This window comes from Boleophthalmus pectinirostris, unplaced genomic scaffold, assembly GCF_026225935.1.
Source record: "Boleophthalmus pectinirostris isolate CB_2022bp ecotype Guang Dong unplaced genomic scaffold, ASM2622593v1 HiC_scaffold_19, whole genome shotgun sequence".
Taxonomy (NCBI): domain Eukaryota; kingdom Metazoa; phylum Chordata; class Actinopteri; order Gobiiformes; family Gobiidae; genus Boleophthalmus; species Boleophthalmus pectinirostris.
The window spans coordinates 24,173,467-24,197,083 of record NW_026571140.1 but is presented as its reverse complement, the minus strand read 5'-3'; the positions used below and the strand labels follow the sequence as shown (position 1 = coordinate 24,197,083).

General features: G+C 41.1%; 2 protein-coding genes and 1 long non-coding RNA gene across 3 annotated transcripts in view; 2 read left to right on the top strand and 1 right to left on the bottom strand.

The window, feature by feature from the left end:
* The first annotated feature begins 2,623 nt into the window (after nucleotides 1–2,623).
* Nucleotides 2,624–5,474, top strand: LOC110172818 (vitamin D 25-hydroxylase). The gene is made up of 5 exons (XM_020938753.2): nucleotides 2,624–2,922; nucleotides 3,360–3,501; nucleotides 3,585–4,217; nucleotides 4,301–4,630; nucleotides 4,719–5,474. The coding sequence occupies exons 1-5, from the start codon at nucleotides 2,686–2,688 to the stop codon at nucleotides 4,934–4,936; spliced, it is 1,560 nt and encodes a 519-aa protein (XP_020794412.1). The 5' UTR covers nucleotides 2,624–2,685; the 3' UTR covers nucleotides 4,937–5,474.
* Nucleotides 5,475–6,109: 635 nt separating this feature from the next.
* The window catches only part of pde3b (phosphodiesterase 3B), a 28,825-nt gene continuing 11,317 nt past the window's right edge, over nucleotides 6,110–23,617 (bottom strand). The window contains exons 2-16 of the mRNA XM_020938752.2: nucleotides 17,929–17,979; nucleotides 17,069–17,317; nucleotides 16,269–16,417; nucleotides 15,813–15,913; nucleotides 15,439–15,664; nucleotides 14,785–14,879; nucleotides 13,619–13,776; nucleotides 10,605–10,739; nucleotides 10,419–10,530; nucleotides 10,198–10,311; nucleotides 9,921–10,120; nucleotides 9,156–9,359; nucleotides 8,885–9,046; nucleotides 8,542–8,800; nucleotides 6,110–8,464 (exon numbers count right to left, since the gene is read on the bottom strand). Coding sequence (XP_020794411.1) covers nucleotides 8,247–8,464; nucleotides 8,542–8,800; nucleotides 8,885–9,046; nucleotides 9,156–9,359; nucleotides 9,921–10,120; nucleotides 10,198–10,311; nucleotides 10,419–10,530; nucleotides 10,605–10,739; nucleotides 13,619–13,776; nucleotides 14,785–14,879; nucleotides 15,439–15,664; nucleotides 15,813–15,913; nucleotides 16,269–16,417; nucleotides 17,069–17,317; nucleotides 17,929–17,979 — 2,433 coding nt within the window. The 3' untranslated portion in view covers nucleotides 6,110–8,246. The remainder of the gene's footprint in view (nucleotides 8,465–8,541; nucleotides 8,801–8,884; nucleotides 9,047–9,155; nucleotides 9,360–9,920; nucleotides 10,121–10,197; nucleotides 10,312–10,418; nucleotides 10,531–10,604; nucleotides 10,740–13,618; nucleotides 13,777–14,784; nucleotides 14,880–15,438; nucleotides 15,665–15,812; nucleotides 15,914–16,268; nucleotides 16,418–17,068; nucleotides 17,318–17,928; nucleotides 17,980–23,617) is intronic.
* On the top strand, nucleotides 19,924–23,268 carry LOC129409143 (uncharacterized). The gene is made up of 2 exons (XR_008632268.1): nucleotides 19,924–20,158; nucleotides 21,010–23,268. It is a non-coding gene; the product is annotated as an uncharacterized LOC129409143 (long non-coding RNA).

The window sequence follows — 23,617 nt, the reverse complement described above, 5'->3', positions numbered from 1 at the left end:
GACGCACAAGGCCCACACCAGTGCACTACATTATGCTTTAACAGCTTTACATGCTGTTGCAAACTGGCCAAAGAGGACTGGAGACTGTCGAGCAATCAGAAGCATCAGAAAACCATCTTTAGACCTGTCAAATGGACACGATTTAGATTAGTAAAAATGATGAGCGCTAAAAATTCCAATGTAGATCACTCAGATCTGGGGTTTTTGATGATTATAGCTAAAACGTAGAGCATTTAAATCCTGAGTCACAGTATTGCCAAGATGTGGTGGCTTATCCTTTTTGGGGTAGCACAGTTAGCAGTTTGCCTATGATTTCCTTCTTCTAATGAAACTGCACCAAAAATACCCACAGCAGACTAAAGTAACTAAAATTACCTAAAAGCAGAACTCATAAAAGTAGCAGACAATACACAAAACTGTTCTCTGTAATGACCAAAAGGGTTAATTACCACTTACCACTTTTATACATTTTAAGGTTATACATTATAAGGCTACAATAAATTACATATTCAAACAATATTTTTTATCTTATTTGTTGATATTTGCAGGTATTTACATCAGGGGTCTTAATCATCACTTTTATATGAGTGCTTTGTGTGCATCTGAACTATTTTATGATTTAATAAAGTAAACTAATAAAGTTTATTCTTTTTAGTTTCTGATTCATGCCAACTAAACAAGCTTGGAGTTGATGGCAAATATGGCATTGTGGCATCACCACCATCAGCATTTGCCAAGAATAGTTGCTCTGGACTGCACCACTCTTTGGTCCAACAGACACAATGACGACATTCCAAGGGGACACATGAATTGTCAAGAATGCAATTATGCCACACGGTTCACCGTCATTAAAACTTGGGCATGAATTGGCCTGGAAAATTAATTGCGCTCAGAGGAGAGCATTGATGACAGAGGGCAGCGCTGGTCTCTCTGCAGCACTCAGCAGTGACAGTCTGAGGCAGTCACATGCACCACAATGCTTGGCTCCAGTTTGTGCTAAAAAGTCCCAAAGAGAATTTCCTTAAAAACTCTCAAATTGAAAACTTTGACATAGAATTTTGTATGTTCAGCATTTGATAATAGCAATAGCATCAAAAGTACAAATTGGACATAAGGGATCTAAGCATATTTATTTTATTAGACCCAAATGAGAGTGTTCGCCAACCATTTAATGCATTAGACTTCCAAATCCAGGCTTTTAACTGTGCCAACATTTACACACCTGCAGGAAGGTGCACGGCCATTATCTGGCTCTTCCTGATTCCATTAAGATTTTGGACAAGATTGAATTTAAAGTGCACTTGAGCTATCCTCATCTGTACATGGCTTAGTGACCAGTCGTAGCCCCACTCACTCACAGCTGGTAATTGTCATTGAAAGAAGTGTAAAAATGTATGCACATTTTAAAATGTGAAAAAGTTGTAATGTTTGGTAATGTTTCTTTACTTTATGATAAACATGGCAAAACAAATACATCAGAGATTGGATCCTAAAACTTAGATCCTGAGCATTTCATTGACGTGTGAAAGATTATGAGATCAGTATTTTTTTTAACTTATGTAAATATCCCTGTTCAAAATAAAACTCACAGATTGGCACCTGACACGCTGGTGGCTGCTGAGGTGATTAGCCCATTTGCTAACAGGATAATACTACAGTGAGGACACGTTTATTTGATTACATCTGACAGATGTGTTTAATGTCTCCAGAATGACTTTACAAACTGGGAGCTGGCAGGAAGCAGAGAAGTCATTTGCAAGAATGTTCTCATTAGATGGCCTAACAAATGTGAGTGACTGGGAGAGGCCTGGAGAGGCCATTGGAGACATGGCAGAGGAAGAGAAGAACCAGAGAAAACATGGCTTCCACCACAGCAGGAAGGACTGGCTAAATAAACAAGCCCTTAATGAGGAGATGAACAAGAACAAACCACACCAAAGAACTGTGCAGTTTTTAACTTCACTAATGACTGAAACTTTAATCAGATGTAAACTTGAAATGTAAAAAACATATATATTTCTGTTATTTATATGGATTTGTCTGTGGTTTGAATGATGCATTTTAAAGCAAAGGGGTCAAAAGGCTGCGGTACAAAAAAAGAAAGCATTGAGCTGACAGTCTGGAATGCAGTCTGTGCCCTGACCTCTGACCTCTAAATGTGGTTTAGAAACTTTGCCTCTGCCTTGCAGATGTGCAATATGCAAACGTAGACTACTGCTTTACCTTTGTGTAATTGATGAGTTTTTTTTCTATATTAGTCACAGTAGCCGATGCATGCACATGTAATATCATATGCAAACTACTGAAATACTTTTTGCTGCTGTTGAAATACTTCCAACTGAGCCGCGTTCTAAAGCTCATTTTTGTGAAGTAGGCTACGCTTAAATAAAACCGCAAACACATGCGCAGACTGTGCAAATGCGTTTCAATTTAAGAGTTAATTCGATCGTTCTAAAAAGTGATGGTTTTGGATCCATGCCAAACTTTAGCCCGTACCCAGTCTACAATTATCCGGATTATTGATCAGGAGTAGAACAAAGTTCACCAACAGCTGACTCTGTCTTTCTGGCCAATCTTAGCCAAAGAGGCGGGGGATAGAAAATGTGCAAGATGATACTTGTGGCTCAGTTTGTATAAGGAGAAGCAGGAAAGTCAGCTGAGCTCCTGCAGAAACTACTGACAAAGATGGTTTCCATCAGAAGTCCGGGACTGATGCCGGTGTCGTGTGCGCAGGTTCTGCTCGCTCTGGGCTCTATGACTTCCGTGCTGCTCGTGCTCTTGTTGGTTCGTCAGCTCGTGAAGCAAAGGAGACCCGCGGGATTCCCCCCGGGTCCGTCCCCCATCCCCATCATCGGGAACATGATGTCTCTGGTTACTGAGCCGCACGTCTTCTTGAAGAAGCAGAGTGAAGTTCACGGACAGGTAAGCGCTTTGCCCTTGCGCTCCTTTGCGGCGTGTGACCCGACAGGCGCTCCCCCTGACGCGCGCGCACATACACACACAATCATACTTACAAGTATAGGCGCACTGCTCGGAGACACTGAAACCAACCACCACACTCACTCATGCATCATTGACTTTTAATGATGGTGGGGCTTAAATACTACATGTCATACATAAAACAGCAAGAAAAAAAGAAAACACTGACTAGACAGAAACACCCAATTCCAACACCAGCTGTCTACCAGAATGCAAAGAGTCCCACAAAATTCACAGCTCACTGCATAAATGTAGAAATTACTGCAAGTAAGGAGCCCTGAATAGAAACATGCAAATGCTACTGAGTCAATGATTTGGACATAAGCTGTGTAGGATAATCTTTAACGCCAACTGTTAACAAGTGTGACTTCATGTTGCAGATCTTCAGCCTGGACCTTGGAGGTATCCTGACTGTTGTGCTAAATGGATATGACTGTGTGAGGGAATGTCTGTACCATCAGAGTGAAGTGTTTGCCGACCGGCCATCTCTGCCTTTGTTTCAAAAGATGACCAAAATGGGAGGTAAGACACTGAAGATTGAAGAGGCAGCCATTGTTGTCATTGGTGGTGGTTAAGTTGTGTGTTGTACTTTCTGTGTTATACAGGACTTCTCAACTGCAAATACGGCAAAGGCTGGATTGAGCATCGTAAACTGGCCTGTAACTCCTTCCGTTACTTTGGCAGTGGCCAGAGGCTGTTTGAGAGGAAGATCTCAGAGGAGTGCATGTTCTTTGTTGATGCCATAGATGGATACAAAGGAAAACCATTCAACCCCAAACATTTGGTGACCAATGCTGTCTCAAACATCACTAATCTCATCATCTTCGGACAGCGCTTCACATACGATGACAAGAACTTTCAGCACATGATTGAGATCTTCAGTGAGAATGTGGAGCTGGCAGTCAGTGGCTGGGCCTTCCTGTACAATGCTTTCCCCTGGCTGGAGTATGTGCCGTTTGGAAAGCACCAGAAGTTGTTCCGAAATGCTGCGCAGGTCTATGACTTTTTGCAACAGGTTACAGATGGCTTTTCACAAGGCAGAGTGCCACATGTACCAAGACATTATGTGGATGCATATCTGGATGAGTTAGAACAAAATGCAGGAGATCCTTGCTCTTCATTTTCTAAAGAGAACCTGATCTACTCTGTGGGTGAACTGATTATAGCAGGGACTGAGACCACTACTAACACTCTGAGGTGGGCAATGCTTTACATGGCCCTCTACCCAAATATACAAGGTGAGTTCAGTAGCAAATGGATCTATATGATAATACATAATATGGTGATGATGATTCTAATGAATGTATTTTCTCTTTTTCAGAGAGAGTACACAGAGAGATTGACAGTGTGCTGACCAATGGCAGGATGCCCACTCTAGATGACAAACACAAGATGCCATTTGTTGAGGCTGTCCTGCATGAAGTGCTGCGCTTCTGCAACATTGTCCCTCTGGGAATCTTCCGAGCCACTTCCCAGGATGCAAACGTAAACGGCTACAAAATTCCCAAAGGCACAATGGTGATAACCAACCTCTACTCAGTACACTTTGATGAGAAGTATTGGCAAGAGCCTGGAGTGTTCTCACCACAGAGGTTTCTGGACAACAATGGCAACTTTGTTCGGCGAGAGGCCTTCCTGCCCTTTTCTCTAGGTTAGTTTGATTCTTCGGGAGCATGTTTGAGATCATTTTATGAAATTCACAAAATGTTCTAAAATGTGATTCTTTCTCTTTTGGTTAGGAAGACGCCAATGCCTGGGTGAACAGCTGGCCAGAATGGAGATGTTCCTCTTCTTCACCACATTGCTCCAAAGGTTCCACCTGCAGTTTCCTCCAGGAACAGTCCCCTCGGTCACTCCCAAACTGGGCATGACCCTTCAGCCCAAGCCTTACTCCATCTGTGCTGTGCGCAGACAACACAGAGGCCCGAGCTCTGCAGACACTCCTTATCACATGTAGAAAGTGTACTTGTATTTACTGTTAGTACTGTTCTAGCTGTACTGTGCGTGTCAGAGCACTCAGCTTGTGTTACTGCACAGATACTGTGGGGGTTTGAGCTTGCTGCTCTGAGCAGGTTTTCTAAGGACAGAGGGGTTGTTCTTAACATACGGACACACTGTTTTTTCACGTGGTATTGAGATCTTTCACCGCATATTTGCACAATTCTTTAATAAGAATTAGCTGGGAGAGTTCCTGAAAACACAAGTATGACACTGAATGTTGCACAGACAGACATGGGGATGTCTGTGACCCTGGTGTAGGTGAATGATTGACAGTATGTACACCCTCATGGTTCATAGGCCTGACTCCTCAGGACAAGCTCAGGTTAGATAAATGACACAGTGGATTGGACGTGTGGATCGAAATGAGGCTTTCCACGAAAGTTCTGATCCCTGTGAGCTGGAGCTGAACACGGGCCAAGTCTGACGTCATGTGGGCTGAGCGCCTCCCTCTCCTGGGAGTGTGCAGTGGAAAGTCTCAGAGGGACCGGTACAGCCCTGCTGGTTTGAAATACGGTCTCACTTAATGGTGCTTATCAGTGCTAACAAGCTCTGAATTGTATGTAACATTGTTATTGTGCATTTCTTTTGTGTTATGGTTTATTAAGTCTTGATAAAGTTTCTTTTTATAAGTTGGATGTTGTCACCTGTCTTTCTTAAACACTGGAAAATATGAGATTCAATGAAGATTTAATAGGCACTTATCAAACAAGGGATTACTGTGTGAACCCCAAAACATCAACCTATTACCTATTGGATAATGGAAAAGCCCCAGTCTTAACACACTGCAAGCTGCACAGTGACTGACCTGTGTCACCTACACCACACTATACCACAGGATTTTAATGAGTGTTCTTTGTCACTACATAATTGTATGTAATGTGTAAAACAGATGTTTTCAGTTATTATCCAGACTTATTCCACAGATGGAAAAATGGGAGGGGCTTTGCTGAATTTTAGATGTCATGAGATTTCTTGTGTAAATAGTAACCAACTCACAGTGTTGTCAAAGGATTCAAGTAGGACTATTCACTGTATTCTGGACAGTCAAAGGACAATGGAAAATGGCAGTGTTGTATGTACAATATATCACACAGACACACAGACCAATAAAACTAAAGAGAAGTACTGATACTTTGGGATGGTGCTTTATGACAGCTATAAATAACAACAAAAATCACTTGCCCTCACAACGTATGCAGATAAGGGTGAAGGATTACATTAGACAAATGTACACATACTGATGCTACATTTAGGGAACATTTGAGGACATTCATGGGTGATTACTCAAGAAGTTTAGGCCAGGAAATGTTGAGAACTAAGAAGGCTTTAATGGTTCAGAATGGGGGTGAGTATGTGATATGTGTCAGGCAGAAGTTGAAGTTATGGCATATTGTTCCACAGACCTTAAAGAAAGGAAGATAATGCTTTGTCAAGAAAATGTAATGAAATCTAAAATAGTTGAATTGGCAGAGTACAGCAATTCAGTAAATATTGGAAAAATATAAAAATATATTAGAAAATATTTCAATTAATGTACTGAAATGCTTAACTTGTTTGTTTTTGTTTTATTGATCTGTGGCTATATTAAAGATTAAATTCTAGGCTATATGCAAGCTTAATTTGTTAGTATAGCAAAATGAATATGATTCATTGAAACAGTGGTAATCCTAATGAACATATGCCACAACTTTTATTAAAATATCCACTCCCTGCACACTTCTAAAATGGAGTAGACTGAAGCTCCAGCAACACAATGTAATTTCCAGGAGAGTAAAAAACAGATGCATTTGTTTCATTGTTTAAAAATATAATATATTATATGCTAATATTTTTGTACAGAGGCTTAACACTTGTTTGGTATTAAAATGTGCACACCTGTATTCAGTAAGGTCTTGTATGTATAACGAATACAATGCTTCTGATTATTAATGACAGTTAATATGACACAGGAGACTAGACCTTCTCTTTCATTAAACATTAGAGTTATTGTATTGGAATGCCAAGTGTTCTTCATCGAGAAAAAAATTAAAATAAAACAAAACCTGGATCCCTTCTTCAAACACTAATTTGAAAACTAAAAAGACGAGAATAACTTAATTAAAAGTTCCAACACAGGTATATGCAGATGAAATACAGTCTTTTTGTCAAAAATACCTGTCTGACATTAACAAAAACATTTCTCCATTGAGCAAGTAAACCTAATGCAAGCAGTGTATGAATAGCCCCTTGAGTTGTTTGTTGTGGATGTTGTTCATGAAGAGATTACAAACTGCTTTCATCACCCAGATTTTAATGATCTTGTTGAAAGTGTCATATAAATGACAGAAAATTTGAACTTTTTGAAAATCCTGAGTTACCTTTAAAAATACTTATAATCAAAAATATGATCTGAATGCAGTATTCTTAACACTAGAGGACATTTGACTGATTAGGTGCCAATCATTGAAAGGACACACAAACAGACACACAAAATAACATAATAAAATAATAATAAAAAATGTGCTCTCTTTCTCCCTGTCATTCTCTGGTCATGCCCCTAACCCTCCAAACAAATAGTTCAACATAAAGACAGGTGGTACACATGAATAAAAGCATCCAAAATGATGCAGGCATAATGCAATTCATCAGTCAACTTCAGTTAAGTCCCTGTGACTGAGTCGATACAGTGTTTTGTGTCGCCAGCAAAGAGAGAACTACACGAGCCAAGGCTCTGGGCCGATATGAGGGATCAGACAGGCACATTTGATATACTGTGTGTGTGTATATACAGTGAGTATATACTCTATTCAAAAATAGACTGACACAGAGGCTCTCCTAGTCTCTTGTCCTCCTTTTGCTTGAACTTTGGTAAAGGGTTTTAGGTTCTTCATAACTTCTCTTGCTTCTGTGTTGCCTCTACTCTGTTTCAAATAGAAAGGTTTGTTTTGTACCTAAGGGAGGTTTAAGCGCTTCGCATTAAAGGCAGCATCACAGCCAGGTTACCATGGAGGCCAGCAGTCTTCTTCTGCACTCTCCTCAGTTCTGGGCTGCCAAGACGCTCCATGGGCTGAAAGTGCATAGGAGTTGGGCTCCCACTATTGCAGCAAGGATCCGCTCACAGTAGTAAGGCCATTTAGTTTCTCCATAGAACATGACTGCTAAGCAGAGTGTCTGCACAGTGAATCTTCAGATGTGTGTGAGGGGACATATGTGCATCAGTCTGTGTGTTTGTTAAAGGCATGTGATCTCCCCTACACTCTACAGTATGTGTGTCCTTCTTGGGTGTGCTACTGCCGTTCGTCTCCCTCCTCTTCCTCCTGGATGACCTGGATGTCATCTGATGATGAGGTGGGGAGGCTGGGCGGTAGGCTGGTCAGCAGACTCTCCACTGGCTGCTTGTCTTTGCTCTTGTCCTCCTCCTCAATGATTTTCTTCCACACTTTATGGTTCTCTGTCAAGTGGTGCATTATGTTGCAGAACAACCTGCGCCGCTTCTTCCTTTTTTCTGAAACATAAAAGGCAGATGTTTAATCAAGTCCACTCTTAACTGTACACATAATGTGACATGTCCTAGACTCTTACTTGGTGCCAGCTCATCTTCAAGCTCATCCTCTTCTTCATCATCTTCCTCTGACTCTGAATCCTCTGGTCCCTCTTCATCATCTTCATCTGATGCGTCCTCATTAATCCACTGCCCTGGAAGAAGGCCTGCTGCGTCATATGAGTTACACAGTGGCCCCACTATATGAGTGATGAAAGACTCCTGAAGTTTGGCCAGCTGCGGTGACGAGCGGTCCATGAAGGGGCTGATGGGTAATCCCAACTGGGCCTCCTCATCCCCCTATATATCAACGATGAGAAAATCCACACTTTAAGTAAAACTTGTGATGTAATTAAATATTTAGGCAAACAGACACTTGACTACCTGCTCATAGAATTCATTAACAATGCCTTCTGTCCACTTGAGGTGCAGATCCCGGACTTTGGCTGGTCCGTTAATGTCTGCCAGCTTAATACACACTTGGCACACCAGCAGTCTGTCATTCTCATTGGTCCAATCAATTCCTGGGCTGTTCACATCATTTACCTTTAAGATAAAACAAATTTAACTAATCAGGAAAGATGATTTGCAGCCTAATGCATATGCCATTATGACTTTGCTATGATAATAAAGTTGAGAGTTTGTTATTTTAGACCTTGGAATTGAACTCAGCCAGGAAATCAAAGTGCTTCTTGAGGTCTGTGGCCAATATTGCTTCGATGACGAGGAAGCGGAAACGTTTAAATTCAACATGATCCAAATTGACCAGGAAGTTAAACTCAGGCCGCGACAGGTAGAGGCTCCAGGCAGCTGCTGCATGATGGTTCTCCAGCACTGAGCGGTCATTGTACAAAACTGCCTAAAGCACATACAGGGAAGTCAATAATAATAATAGTCAATAATCATAATGTGCAAATTAACAAAGCCAAAAACAAAATGAAAGTAAGTATACTAGGTTGTGTAACTCTGTTCTCTTGAAATAGTGATGAAACTGCACTGTTATATGACTACAGATAATGCTGAGGGCTTATGAAGGTAAAGGAAGTTGTGGCGGCTAGAGATACTAAAAAAATGATCTGTTTAGAAACACAATCATTATCTACAATCAATATCTTTTGGTTCCTCCTCTTTCTTTTAACCCACTTTCCTCGGAATTTAGACAATATGAGCCTTATCGTTGGCCATGTTGTGAAAATACAATATTTGAACTAGGACACAGACCTCACCTCCTGACCGGACCTTTACTCAGCTGTCTAACGATAGTGCACACGTTTCATTGACTAAACTTAATTTAACTATTTTTATCTTTCTGTAAACAGGACTTTATCTATGTAGCCCCATCTTAAAAAGGAGCAATGGATTAAAAAAAAATAATAGAGATTTAACAGAAATAGTAAAAAATACTCTGTATATTTAGTACCTGAGGTGCATTAGTGGCTACTAGAAAGGCATTGGTGCGACCTGGATGGTCATAATCATGCATTGCAGCTGCTACATAAAGGGCCATTAGCTCCAAGGCGGGTATGTTCCAGGTCAGACAGCCATAACTGTCATCTGATATCGATGAGCTCTTTGACGAGGCGTAGGACACTCTTCCTGGAGAAATCCCACTGTCTGAGTCTGCAACAGCATCAGGTGTGATTATCCACTCAGTGCCCACACTCTTTTGAGAGACTGAATATTTTGTAAACATTTACCTGTGTCACTTCCTGTCACATGCTCACTATGGATTTGCTGGAACCCAGGGATTGGTCGAGTGGTTAGGTACCAGACAGCATGGAGCACATCAGTAGCATGAACCCGATTATGATCTGCAACATTTTTACAACATGTGGAACAACAATTTTTTACAAGCCTGTATTTCATATTAGCTAGCTACAAAAATCTGGCCTTGACGCAAGAGTACTACAGTACTTACAGGGAATGTCCCTGTAGCCACTTTCTAGAGCACAGAAGAATGCCATAAACTCCCTCACAGGAATTTTGAAGATTTCAAAAAGACATGTGTCCTGGAAAAGTGTGTATGTAACCTAAAACAAAGAGCAGACAGTTAACTTCAATGATATATTAATAAACATTTGAAAGGTAAATGTTTAATACTGACATAGCTGAGTATTCTTCCTGTTTTACCCCCTGTTGTATCGACCAAATCAAAAATCTGAAAGTTCCACGTGTTCATCCTCTCCATCAGCCCTTCTTGGTCTTCCAACATCGGGTCGAGCCTGAACTCCTGCTCCCCCTGCAGAAAAGTGTGACTTAAAACAAATCTGAATTGTTTATTTGTTTTATGTATAAGCTAGAGCTGGGTGATTTTCCTGGAAAATAATAATTGTAATTTTGTTCTCCATTATTTTCTCAATTTTCTATTATCGTTTTGTTTCCTCCTCTCTACTAAAAATGTTCTGCAAATGACAGAGAATGGTCAAAACTGAAAAGACTGTATTCAGATCATATTTAAACATTGGCCATTAGAGAAATATTTAATGAATGAGAAAAAACTATTACGAATATTTAATTAGACGCCCTGTTCTAACCTGTGACTACAGTGAGCAGCCATTCTTGCATTTTCACTGCTAATTCCAATGCAAGAAAGTGAAGAAAATAAAAATTTATTTTCTTCCAAACAAATAGATCCATCCATCCATTTTCGTCCCCTTATCCGGGGCCGGGTCGCACGGGCAGCAGCGTAAGCAGGGACTCCCAGACTTCCTTCACCCCAGACACGTCCTCCAGCTCCTCCGGGGGGACCCCGAGGCGTTCCCAGGCCAGCCGAGAGACATAGTCCCTCCAGAGTGTCCTGGGTCTTCCCCGGGGCCTCCTCCCGGTGGGACATGCCAGGAACACCTCCCGAGGGAGGCGCCCAGGAGGCATCCGGAACAGATGCCCGAGCCACCTCAACTGGCTCCTCTCAACGTGGAGGAGCAGCGGCTCTACTCCGAGTTCCTCCCGTGTGACTGAGCTCCTCACCCTATCTCTAAGGGAGCACGTTCCATCCTCCCCTCACTCGTGAACAAGACCCCGAGATACTTGAACTCCTCCACTTGAGGTAGGGACTCTCCACCCACCCGGAGAGGGCAAGCCACCTTTTTCCGGTCGAGAACCATGGCCTCAGACTTGGAAGAGCTGATCTTCATCCCAGCCGCTTCACACTCGGCTGTAATGCGAACACAGCTCCTGCTCTGGTCATACAGGGACCGGACAGCCCTTAGCAAGGGGTCCCGGATCCCATACTCCCAGAGCACCCCCCACAGGACACCACGAGGGACACGGTGGAATGCCTTCTCCAAGTCCACAAAGCACATGTGGACTGGTTGGACAAACTCCCATGAACCCCCGAGCACCCGATGGAGAGTGTAGAGCTGGTCCAGTGTTCCACGACCGGGACGAAAACCACACTGCTCTTCCTGGATCTGAAGTTCGACTATCGGCCGGATTCTCCTCTCCAGTACCCTGGGGAGGCTGAGAAGTGTGATTCCCCTATAGATGGAACACACCCTCCGGTCCCCCTTCTTATACAGAGGGACCACCACCCCGGTTTGCCAGTCCAGAGGTACTGTCCCCGACCGCCACGCGATGTTGAAGAGGCGTGTCAGCCAAGACAGCCCCACAACATCCAGAGACTTAAGGTACTCAAGACGGATCTCATCCAACCCCGGAGCCTTGCCACCAAGGAGCTTGCCAACCACCTCAGTGACTTCAGCCAGGGTGATGGATGAGTCCGCCTCCGAGTCCCCAGCCTCGGCCTCCTCCTCGGAGGACGTGACGGTGGGATTGAGGAGATCCTCAAAGTATTCCTTCCACCGCCGGACAACGTCCCCAGTCGAGGTCAACAGCTCTCCCCCTGCACTGTATACAGTGTTGGTGACGAACTGCTTCCCCCTCCTGAGGCGCCGGACGGTTTGCCAGAATCTCTTTGAGGCTGTCCGATAGTCCTTCTCCATGGCCTCCCCGAACTCCTCCCAGCTCCAGGTTTTTGCCTCCGCGACCACACGTGCTGCAGCACGCTTGGCCCGCCGGTACCCATCAGCTGCTTCAGGAGTCCCCTGAGCCAGTAAGGCCCGATAGGACTCCTTCTTCCGCTTGACGAAATCCCTTACTTCCGGTGTCCACCACCGGGTTCGGGGATTGCCGCCGCGACAGGCACCACAGACCTTACGCCCACAGCTCCGAGCAGCCGCATCGACAATAGAGGCCGGGAATGAAGCCCACTCAGACTCCATATCTCCAGCCTCCCCTGGTATCCGGGAATAGCCCTCCCGGAGGTGCGAGTTGAAAGTCCCTCTGACAGAGGGCTCCGCCAGACGTTCCCAACAGACCCTCACTACACGCTTGGGTCTGCCAGGTCTTTCCGGCTTCCTCCTCCGCCAGCGAACCCAACTCACAACCAGGTGGTGATCAGTTGACAGCTCAGCCCCTCTCTTCACCTGAGTGTCCAAGACACGTGGCCGGAGGTCATATGACACGACTACAAAGTCGATCATCGACCTCCGGCCTAGGGTGTCCTGGTGCCACGTGCACTTATGGACACCCTTGTGCTCGAACATGGTGTTCGTTATGGACAAACTGTGTTGAGCACAGAAGTCCAATAACAAAACACCGCTCGGGTTCAGATCAGGGAGGCCGTTCCTCCCAATCACCCCTCTCCAAGTGTCACTGTCGTTGCCCACATGGGCGTTGAAGAAACAAATAGATTTGAACTTCAAATTTGATTTCTCAATTTAATAGATTTTTTAGCCCTAGTACAAACTAAAATATTTTTGTAGAAGACACAACAATAAATAATGCTCATATTTAAAATCAGAGAAAGGATGGAAGGGAAAAAGCATAAAGGGAAATGTTGCAGCTAACAAATGAAATAAGGGTGTGACCAAACATCTGGAACAAATGTGAAGCATATGTGTCTAATACAAGGGTCCTTCTCAGGGCAAACCAAGGTTACATATTAAGACCCAGTTCTACCTCTCTTTGCTCTCTTTTGTCATACATGAAAGAATAAGCTGAGAAAGAAACCAGGGCAGTCCCATTTCCAAGTACTGTGTTTTCAGCCCTATCCTTAGCTCTTATTTTAAGGTGCAGTGGAAGGACTAGGACTTTGGCTAAGGGTGGATGATAACTCACCTCTGTTTCCTGAGTTTGCTGCTCTGAGCTGCTCTCCCTCTCCTCTTCCTCCAGGACGGAGCTCCCAGCCACATCTGTCCTGCTGTCTGCACATGCCTCGGCCTCCACACTCTCCTCCCTGATCAGCGGCTCTCCTGTGAACTCTACACCATCACAGCCTGCAGTGGTAATAGCCAATGTAAAACAGTATATTAATTAGATATGCTCATGTATTATGAAAAGCCAGTCAATAAACATAATCCTCATTTACAATTTATTTCTTCATTTATTTCAGGACAGTGCATATTAATCATAATTTTTGTAAATATGCCAGACTTACCAGACAAAGTAATTTCTTTGTCTGTAGACCTGGACAGATTCAATAATTAAATATAACTATTACTAATAATGATGAAATATAACTATTAAAGAGCATCACTTGTTTGTGTTATATGCTTTTTGGAGACATTATATTAAATTGCATTCCCTTTCTTGAGACCGATTCTAACGTTAACCATACCACTTGCCTAACCATAAACCAAATAAACCCTCATGTTGTTGATCTTAAGATCTCAGTCCCAAAATGTGGTAGATAATCACCCAAACATAAACACATCATTTTAAACAAACACAAACAGACACAGGGTAAGAGGCCAGTAGGGGGCAGCGAACGCAGGATCAGACAGTGCCCACCCAGTTCTGCGTCAATGAACCTTTGTTTTCACTGAATTTTCAAAGATAAGAGTCTATGTATCTCATGGCTGTGTGAGTTTCTAATGTGAGGTGTGAGTTTTCATTCTGAGGTAGATTGGCCAAATACACTTTTCCTGGAGATAATGCAGTCCTCTCACTGCTTGGCTATTAGATTAAGTCTTAAATCTTTATAGATTATGCAGAGATTTGAATGTTTGACCATGTTTGCAGAGTAATCTGTGTTTATGTATTATTTGAGAGTGGTGAGAGAGAGAAGTTTAGGCATGTAACAGTATCAGTGACCACATGTGGGCCAGAATATGTTAATTCATTACATGCGAACATTTGAATTCATTTCATATCATGGACAATGCTATAATCTAATAAATACACACATGTTAGTGTTTGACCATTCATTATATTGAAACATTGTATAGACTGGGTAATGGGAACACCTGAACTCTTTAATAGGTATAATACAGTAAATTGTGTACCTGAGCGTCTTCGCTGGCTCTCAGTTGTAAAGGACGAAGGATGAACATCACTTGTTTCACTTGTGGAAAGTCCTTTCAGTATCTGACGTCCACAACTACATACAAAAACACTGCTGGTGATTTAAAGAATACATGCTATGAAATAATGACTTTTAATTGTATTCCCTTCTCATTTACTCACTCACAGTTGTATTTATTATTCATGTATGTTTGGGGAATGTTTTATTCCTCTACATTGAAGACACCTTTTGCTCTGAAAATTCCTCTTTTCCCCCAATATACACCCACTAGTTATACTTTTCAATCTTTTTTTCTTATCATGATACACATAGGATTCAGCAGTGTCCACCCAAAAGCTGGTTACCTTTAAAGCGCGATTCGGTAATTTCTAATCGTCAATTACATTTCTTTATCATGAGATATTTCATCTTTTTTATATGAGGGTCCTTAGGTTTTGCTTCATTATGGAGCGGATTACAGCAATACTCAGCCAATACAGCCAATGTTACTAAAAGCCACTTGATGATTTACATAATATCTGTAATATTGTGAAGGCTACTGAGTCATATATATGTATTTAAGGTCTTAGTTTACCAACAATTATGAATTACTTTCTAACTCTTTTAGGAAAAAAGTGTGCCTATGAGTATTTACCTTGTGCAAAGCTGAAAACTGGAGCTGCGGCTGTTTTGCTGGAAGTCTGGGGAGCTGAAGGTGTAGTTGAGGGGCTTATGCAGGTTGAGATTGAGGCTGGGTTTGGTGAGGAAGTCCGCTGTGTCAGGAAACTCCACTGGCGATCGGGTGACGAGCGATGATGATGCACCCACAGCGGGAGGACTGTGGCTGGGTGAAGTGACCGGGCTTAGGCTTGGAGAAGTGCCTATGGAAAATAAAAGTTTAAAAAACTGTGTTGGGATAAATACCTTTATGTTTGTTTCACTGTTTGTTATGCATTTATAGTCTTTAAAAGTTTGCGCATTCAAATGAATATAAAAAGACTGTTGGAAATCTGTATGGCTGTAGCCCACCTGCTCTCCTGGGCCCGGAGTGATAGGTGAGGGTGACGGAGGATGACCTCTGTTTGGGAATGGTGAGGAGGTTTGCATTGGGTCCATTGGACATGCCTGAGCTGAAGGGCAGAACACACAATTGTTTACAATATTATTGATCCCTACTTGTGTACTCTCTCTAATGTGCACAAAGCTTTTAGTCCCTGACTGCCTCAATAGAAATCAAGACCTTGATGCAGAGCCTCAACAGCCATCTGCTGCCATCCAGTGGTGTTAAATTCTCACTACGTCACAGAGCCTCAGAACAATCATAGCATACTGAATGTCTTAAGTGGATATACAGGAATATTTTGACTTTTAATACAATTTTTTTCTGCCTTCCTGTTTATTTAGCACTACTGTATTACCCAATATGGATGTTCAATATGCTTAAGAATCTGCCCTTAAAATGAATGTATCGTATGCACGTGATACCTGGTCATATTAAGGTCAGGGTGTGGTCTCTTCCCATTGTTGCGTTCCCACCGTAAAGAGGCAGATTCGAGAAGAGGGAGAGTAGAGGAGGAGGAGGTGGAGCTTCTGCGCGGCTGAGGTGTGGGGAGGCTGTTTCTGCTGCTTAGGCCCTACAGAGTAAACATTCAATCATATTTAACTACTGTGGACTTTATGCATACAATAATACCATAGATTAAATGGATTCTATAGTAATACAACTGGAGATAAAATAACTGTTTTTGTACCCCATTGGGGAGTATATGAACAAGAGCAACAACAGGATAGTAAAAATATGCATGCACAGTATGTAATTCTATTCAGTTCTTAGACTACAGTTCATATTAAACCAATGTTCATAAATTAATGCCACTTATTTTACTCATCATGCAACATGATGTGTTTAATTCAACACAAATGGGTATTTGTAGGCTTAAGTCATGATCAAACTAAATTAGCTCCATGACACAGCTCTGTATAATTAGCACCGCATGCATGCCTTTAAAACGTTGCAAAGTTTTCCATAGGGCAGTTATTTCCAAATAACTAGTTATTCAACTTTTAATCATTGCAGATTTATTAAACAAGTAGAGCTTGACACATTCTCACAAAAGCAAAAATGCTAGCATAGTAAATAAAACATTTAATGCTAAATTGTTATAAAGAAATAGCAAAGTTACATGAAGATAAATTGTGAATGAAGTGTAAATTAAAGCTGATGGAAGTACAGTGCTGCACTTCTTAGTCTTCCAGGGATTATCAGTGATAATCCACACACCCACCTTTATAGATTTCCTGTCCCCCCTCTCCACAGAGTCCTCCATCTCATCACAGGGGTAGAAACCAGGGAAGGGGGTGAAGGGGTTGACCCGGGGCCGGCACGACCCTGAGAAAGTCCCCATGAGGCTGGAAACACTGCGCAGGACGGAGACAGTGTGTGGAGACAGGGACGCGTCCATCAGCAGGTCAGACACCAGGTTTCTGGCTTCATTTATAACAGAGAGGTCCACACCATTGCCACTCACAGCCCCCTGTGCCAAACAATAACAAAACCTCAGCAACTTTGAATATTTACATGACTGAAGTAATGTGCTGAACCAAGTACAAGTACACTACTGCACTAACTACTAAGCTGCATGATGAAGTGCTTCAATTGAGTTTTATTTGTTAAACAACATTCAACGGAAATAAAAAGGTAGGACTATGCTAGGAGTCTAGGACATGATCAAAACTAACCCAGGCTTAAACAGGATTAAACCAGAATACATATTGTGGTAGTTGCAATTACAAAAACAAAATATTGAGGCGCTCCAACAGATGCAAATATTGTTGTTCTTTTTTATATAAATCCTTGTCAAGTACATGGCTGTCTGAACTAAATAAATACTTTTGGCTTATGAGAGCTAAATTCCTTGACAGATTACCCCAACAGTTCAAACAGGACAAAGAATGTCTGCATAAGATAAAGTGTGGCATGACTGAAATTTCAAGGTCGTGATATGCTGCCTTTTCAACTCATTGTGTGTTTTCCCAGACCAAAAATAACAACAGGACTGATAGCAAATGCTTACACAAACTTCAACATATTTTAAAATACACATAATTTATTTCTGCGTTTGAGAATGTGAATTTTAATACTGACCTGATACTGAGGTTTGTACCAATGTTTCAAATCCCAGTCCCATAGTATCATCTGCAAAACAGGAGAAGGAAATCAGTTAAGTTATCTGTCTGTGCTCTGATAACACATAATTTATGTGACATTTTTAAGCGTGTTTACATAGAATTTGCACAGTATTTGACCTCTGTATGAGTTTCAGTACACAAAGCTACAGAATTTTTCCATGGGGGTACCAGCAGACCAAAGGAAGCATTGTGACTTTATGGTGTTGCTTATAGAAAGTGTAGAAAGACTTTACATTGAGAATTTCCTCCACTACATTAAACACTTTACACTGCAGATATGCTAATCAACACAACTCTAGTGACAGCTGACTGAAAGCAAAAGTAGCAAAAGTAAACCACTAAAACCGCAGTGGTGCGTCGACAATGGAGCAGTGAGAGCTTATCTGGCCCTAACTACGTCAATGGGCTGCATTTCCACACTATCTGTTCATAACCAAACAGCTCACACACATTACACCAGTCAACCTTGTAACTCTAAGACGCACAAACTCAGGCAACTTCATCTGCTCAATCAAGTGACAAAGAAATCATGTGTAATGAATGCTGCAGATTTTAGGCTGCAATATATTTACTTTACATTTACAAAATTTTGTATAATCTTTTTAAAATAAAACTTGGAATTACTTGCAAACCAAATATTGAACTAAATATAAAAATTTTAATTCTGCTAAATTTGTTATTTATGTACTAACCTATTTTAATCAAAAAGGTAATGCATTCTCCAGTCTCACCACTAGGGGGATTTGTACATTATTCAAGAAACCTACACAAACAAAGCTGTCTTAACAGCAGAAAAAATCAATACTTTAATGTGACTTCCTCCCAAGTAATGCTGTTTAGCTCTGCTGAGCGATGAGTGATGCAACAATTCTCATCTCCAGAGATTAAAGATCACATTAAACTATTTGAGTCCATAACTTTATAGTTACACACCTGAAATGTGTAGCACAGACCAGTGCTTGTTCCCTCATCTTTAATCAGTGCCTTTTCATTGATCAAAGTGGGATGTTGGGTGTTTGTCATCAGCATCTGTACAATGCTGCCAAACATTTAATATGGCAAATAAGCCCTGCCATGGCAACCCGACACAGAGGCCAGCAAACAATGCTCTGTACTCCATGGCAACGGGATGGCTGGAGACGGCCGGAGGACAGGGCTGCTGGCCTTCTACTTGTTTACGAAGAAGACAGGTAGAAAGGTTGAAACAATGTGCAGCTAAAGCACAATATTCAACTATTATCACATGGAAAAATTTGTATATATATTTTTTGTGACTCTTGTAGGTTGTACCCTGACTTAACATACATGGTAGCATACATGGTAAACAAAGTAAACAGTGCAGGAGGGCTCCTGGGTGTGTTAACTGAATAGAGAGTGCAGTGCTTTCAAAACATGACAGTAAAATCTGTCAATGAACAGGAGGTTCTGACATGTTTTGAAAACACAACATGCACACACAGCCCCTCTCAGACACACGCACCACTGTAGAGTCCACATGGCCACTTTATAGACAATGCAACTTTCAAAATCAAGTATGAGTTTTTAATGTTTCTGTTGTTAAACAAACACAAAAAAGTCAATGGCAATTCTCTTTGAAAATGAGCTGTGTACATGTCATGTCTCTTTGGGGAACAGCGTAATAAGACATAAAATGTGTGAAGCAGCAAACGTGATTAAAAAGTCTTACAGTGTAGGCTTCTCTTCTAAGGAGTTAATAAACCTGAGCCCACCATTAGATAGCAGTTAGTTACACCTGCATGTCATATTAGCTGCCGGTTCTCACTGTGGTGTGAGAGCTGTAGGGCATTGCTCAAAGTGCAGAAAACATGCTAATAAGAGTGCACTGGGGAAGGGATTGAGGTAGTATTGATATGAGGAGGTGCTTTTGTATGAAGAAGAGCAGGCCAGTGCTGATGCCGGGCACCACGCCACGGCGCGTCAGCAGCACACACATGCACTCTCTGATAATGAGCCCCACCAAAGAACGGTCTCCTCCTCTGCTTTAGGACGAGCAGTGTACTGTAGCCTACAGGAGTCTGATCTGCTCAAACTGAACAGAGAAGGTGGATGGCAATTTGGGCCTGACAACAGCAGTCACCACAAGCACTGTCTGAACTTTTACCTGAGCCTGCACTTCAACTAAACATACGAACAAGAGGGAAGACAAGAGAGATTTTTTTCTCAAAGTAATGTATACATATTATCTAAAATATGTAAAAACTGTAAAATGCTAACTGAGCCATCTTCAGTAACTATTAGTCTGGCTGATCTGGCAGGTGAGTGGAACATTCTTTCAGCAGTGAAAGGAGCTCATGCAAAATGTCATTGGTGTCTTTCACACTCTTGTACCACTTCAGGATACTGCTGTTGTTCAGACCAGCTGCTTTGGACACATTTCATTTATAGTTAAAGTGGGGTTTTGTGATTAATTACATTTTAATCAAGATCGAGATTCCGTCATTTCTAATTGTCAATGATATGCTTAGGTCATTTTAAGAGGTCAATAGCCAATCCTCTATCAATAAAAGCATTTTGGAAAAGGACATTGTACTATTTCTTGTGTTAAATGCCAATGACCAAAAATGTGTGTGTATATATATATATATATATATATATATATATATATATATATATATATATATATATATATATATATATATATATATATATATGTATATATGTATACACATACTGTGTTATCCAAATTATCACTACAGCTACTTCTACAGCTCATGGTATTGTGACATTACGGAGTGAGCGGTGAACAGACATTTGTCAGTGCATGGAGCTTACGAGGCTTTGTTTACAAGAGCCAGTGGATGTACAGCACACACCCTATAGACACACACCCACAGATCCTTTGAAGGAAAAAGATATCAGCCGTGGTCTATTTCCTGACCGTTACGCCACGTCCCCAGACCGACCAGGCAGGCAGCACACGCACACAGCCAAGAGAAACACTACGTCAAAAGGTTACAACTCAGGGGGAATTCAGTACACTCAGCCAACTGCCTTCTTTCTATTTTGTATCTTTTAGGCACACAATGAACTTACAACACAGCCTAAACAAGAGAGTGGAGTTGAGAAAGAAGGGGAAAAAGACACTGGCAGAGCGGAGGGGCTGTTAATAGGCCACAGACTGCAGGTGTGTCCTCATTTCAGCAGAAATAGAAGAGGATACATGAGGATCAACACTGTACAGGTGGAAGAAAGAAGTATTACAAATATGAACTAAAAAGTAACATAAAGTTACTTAAAGTTGTAGTATGTAACTTTTCTGGAAGGGAGTCCGCCACCAGCAGCTTTGTTTGGAATGTTCAGCGGTTTGGTATTAAACGTACAGTATCTATCTTGTATTTATTCAATTACAGGGAAATCTATTGCTAGAAATACCTTGAAAAACATGTATTCTTATGCTAAGTGGTATCTCTCTCCACAGATTTGACCTGTAATTTAGCATGATGATAGATAAGATTAATGCCTTTATATTATTTTATTCACTGACCCAAGTTTGGTGGTTTGAATCCCGATCTCGACATAAAGTTTCACTGACCCACAGGTTGGCGGTGCGATTCCAGCTCACACAGATGAATGCTGTTGTTGTGTCCTTGGGCAAGACACTTAACCCAATTCACCCCCAGTGTCTGCACACACTGGTGTATGAATGTGCTGTGAATGGGTGAGTGGTTCCTTGATGTAAAGTGCTTTGAGTACCTTGAAGGTGGAAAAGCATTATATAAAATGTGATCATTTACATCCGCAGAGACAAAAAGGTAGTGGGCCCTCCACCCATTATTACTATTACTACTATTAGGCTACTTATCAGGCCGATATAAAACATATTTTTATATAATGTAATTGTATATACTGCTTATATATAAACACATGAATTGTTAAGAATGTGGATGGGTAGACCAACTTTTCAGACAGTTCTGAGCTTTGCGTGCTCTGGTGCTACAAATTCAGAGTTATGTGCGTCAGTAGATTAAAAATGTACAATAAGATATTCTCTTATGGTGTATTGTGTCATTGGCCTCATATCATTGTTGGAGTCAGACTTCTCATTTCAACCATTGACTCACACACGTTTGTGCAGTTGGCCTGTTGCCAGAGAAAGTAAAGCTTGCATAATGACAAACATAATATGCAGGCATAACACAAATGCCACAATCTGAGTAAGGTCAGTCTAAGTACGTCAGTGATGAACTTTTTCTCACAATGCTTCAGTTTCACACTTAAATGACCTGCGATTTCAGAATTATTGGCAGAGCTGCTACTCTGCCAATAAATGTGACTAACACTAACTAGAGGGAGGCAATATATCAAATTATTGTGAATGTTGTTTTGAATACTTGGTTTATTTAGTATAAATAAAAAATCACCATGCTGTACAAAGAGCTGATTAAAAATTTAATAGAATTTTGTTATCTTTCCAACAAGAGTACAGTGGCATTTCTGCACTTTTATGGGTCATTTTATAGTCCTTCTGAATTTTAAACCTCAGCGTAAACATTTACAGTCATGTTTAGAAAATTTTTGTTGGATTGGATTGCCTGTGTAACCCCTGCCAAAATATATCAATAAATTTTTGTCAATATCGTCCACCCCTAACTACAACTACACAAATATAGGCACACTAAATATTAGATACTACAGTCCCACACCTGACTCATACTTTGGAACTTCTGAGTGATTCTAAGATAATTATTATTATTTTTTTTTTTTTTAAATCATGTAAATGCTGTCCAAAACTAAAACGATTATATGGTTAATATTTTCAAGTTTCCAAGTCACTTGGTCCCCCATACCACACATTTCTATGAGAAATATATTTACATTCTGTTTTAGATTCAAATCAGCAACAAGAGAACAACCAGATGGACCTCTTCATTAAGTCCAATGCAAATTAAATGAGAGAAGAAAGTGACAGATAACAGCTGTAGTGATGTGATTTTTATATAATGGAATAGGATTTAACCCTAGAGTGATGCTGGGTTTACTGCAGCCCCACTCACTAAATCAAGTCTATAAATAGCTGCAGGTGGTTTACACACAGACTATGCAAGTTAAAATTTACCCTATATAACCTCCATAAACTTAAGGACTTAAGCTCAAAAGAACACTAATGCCAGAAGGTATATCTCTTGTTCTTTTTCATTAATTACCATTTTATCTTTTTGAAATTGTTTATGAGTTACATCACACTTATATGGGCATTTTGGATCTTTCAGGCAAATCATATTAAGATAAACGAAACACTGTACAATGAAAAGAATAAACATACGCATAACCTAAACTGCAGTCTCTATATCCTTATTTTATAGAACTATTTAAAGCCAATGACATTCCTTCACAGTCCCCACTTATGACTCTGAAAAGCTGCTGGTGTAAAAACTTTTCTTGACTTCTGACTGCATAGAGGTTGTTATACAGTCTGTATAACAACCTCTATGCAGTCAGAAGATGTCTAGGCTGGGCGATATTGATCAATCACAATTTTCAATTCAACTTTATTTTGTCTTATTGAAAACACATCAAAAATGGCTTTCAAAATTAATTACCTGAACATACACACTTTCAGTTACTGCTATTCAACACAAAATGGTCAATATGTTCCCTCCAAAGTCTGAACTCTCCAAACCAAA

Bases quoted from the DNA above. Each gene is read 5' to 3' on its own strand.
- LOC110172818 (XM_020938753.2), top strand. From the start codon at position 2,686: ATGGTTTCCATCAGAAGTCCGGGACTGATGCCGGTGTCGTGTGCGCAG. The intron at 2,923-3,359 runs GTAAGCGCTTTG...TTCATGTTGCAG, and splicing joins AGAGTGAAGTTCACGGACAG to ATCTTCAGCCTGGACCTTGG. The intron at 3,502-3,584 runs GTAAGACACTGA...TGTGTTATACAG, and splicing joins AAAGATGACCAAAATGGGAG to GACTTCTCAACTGCAAATAC.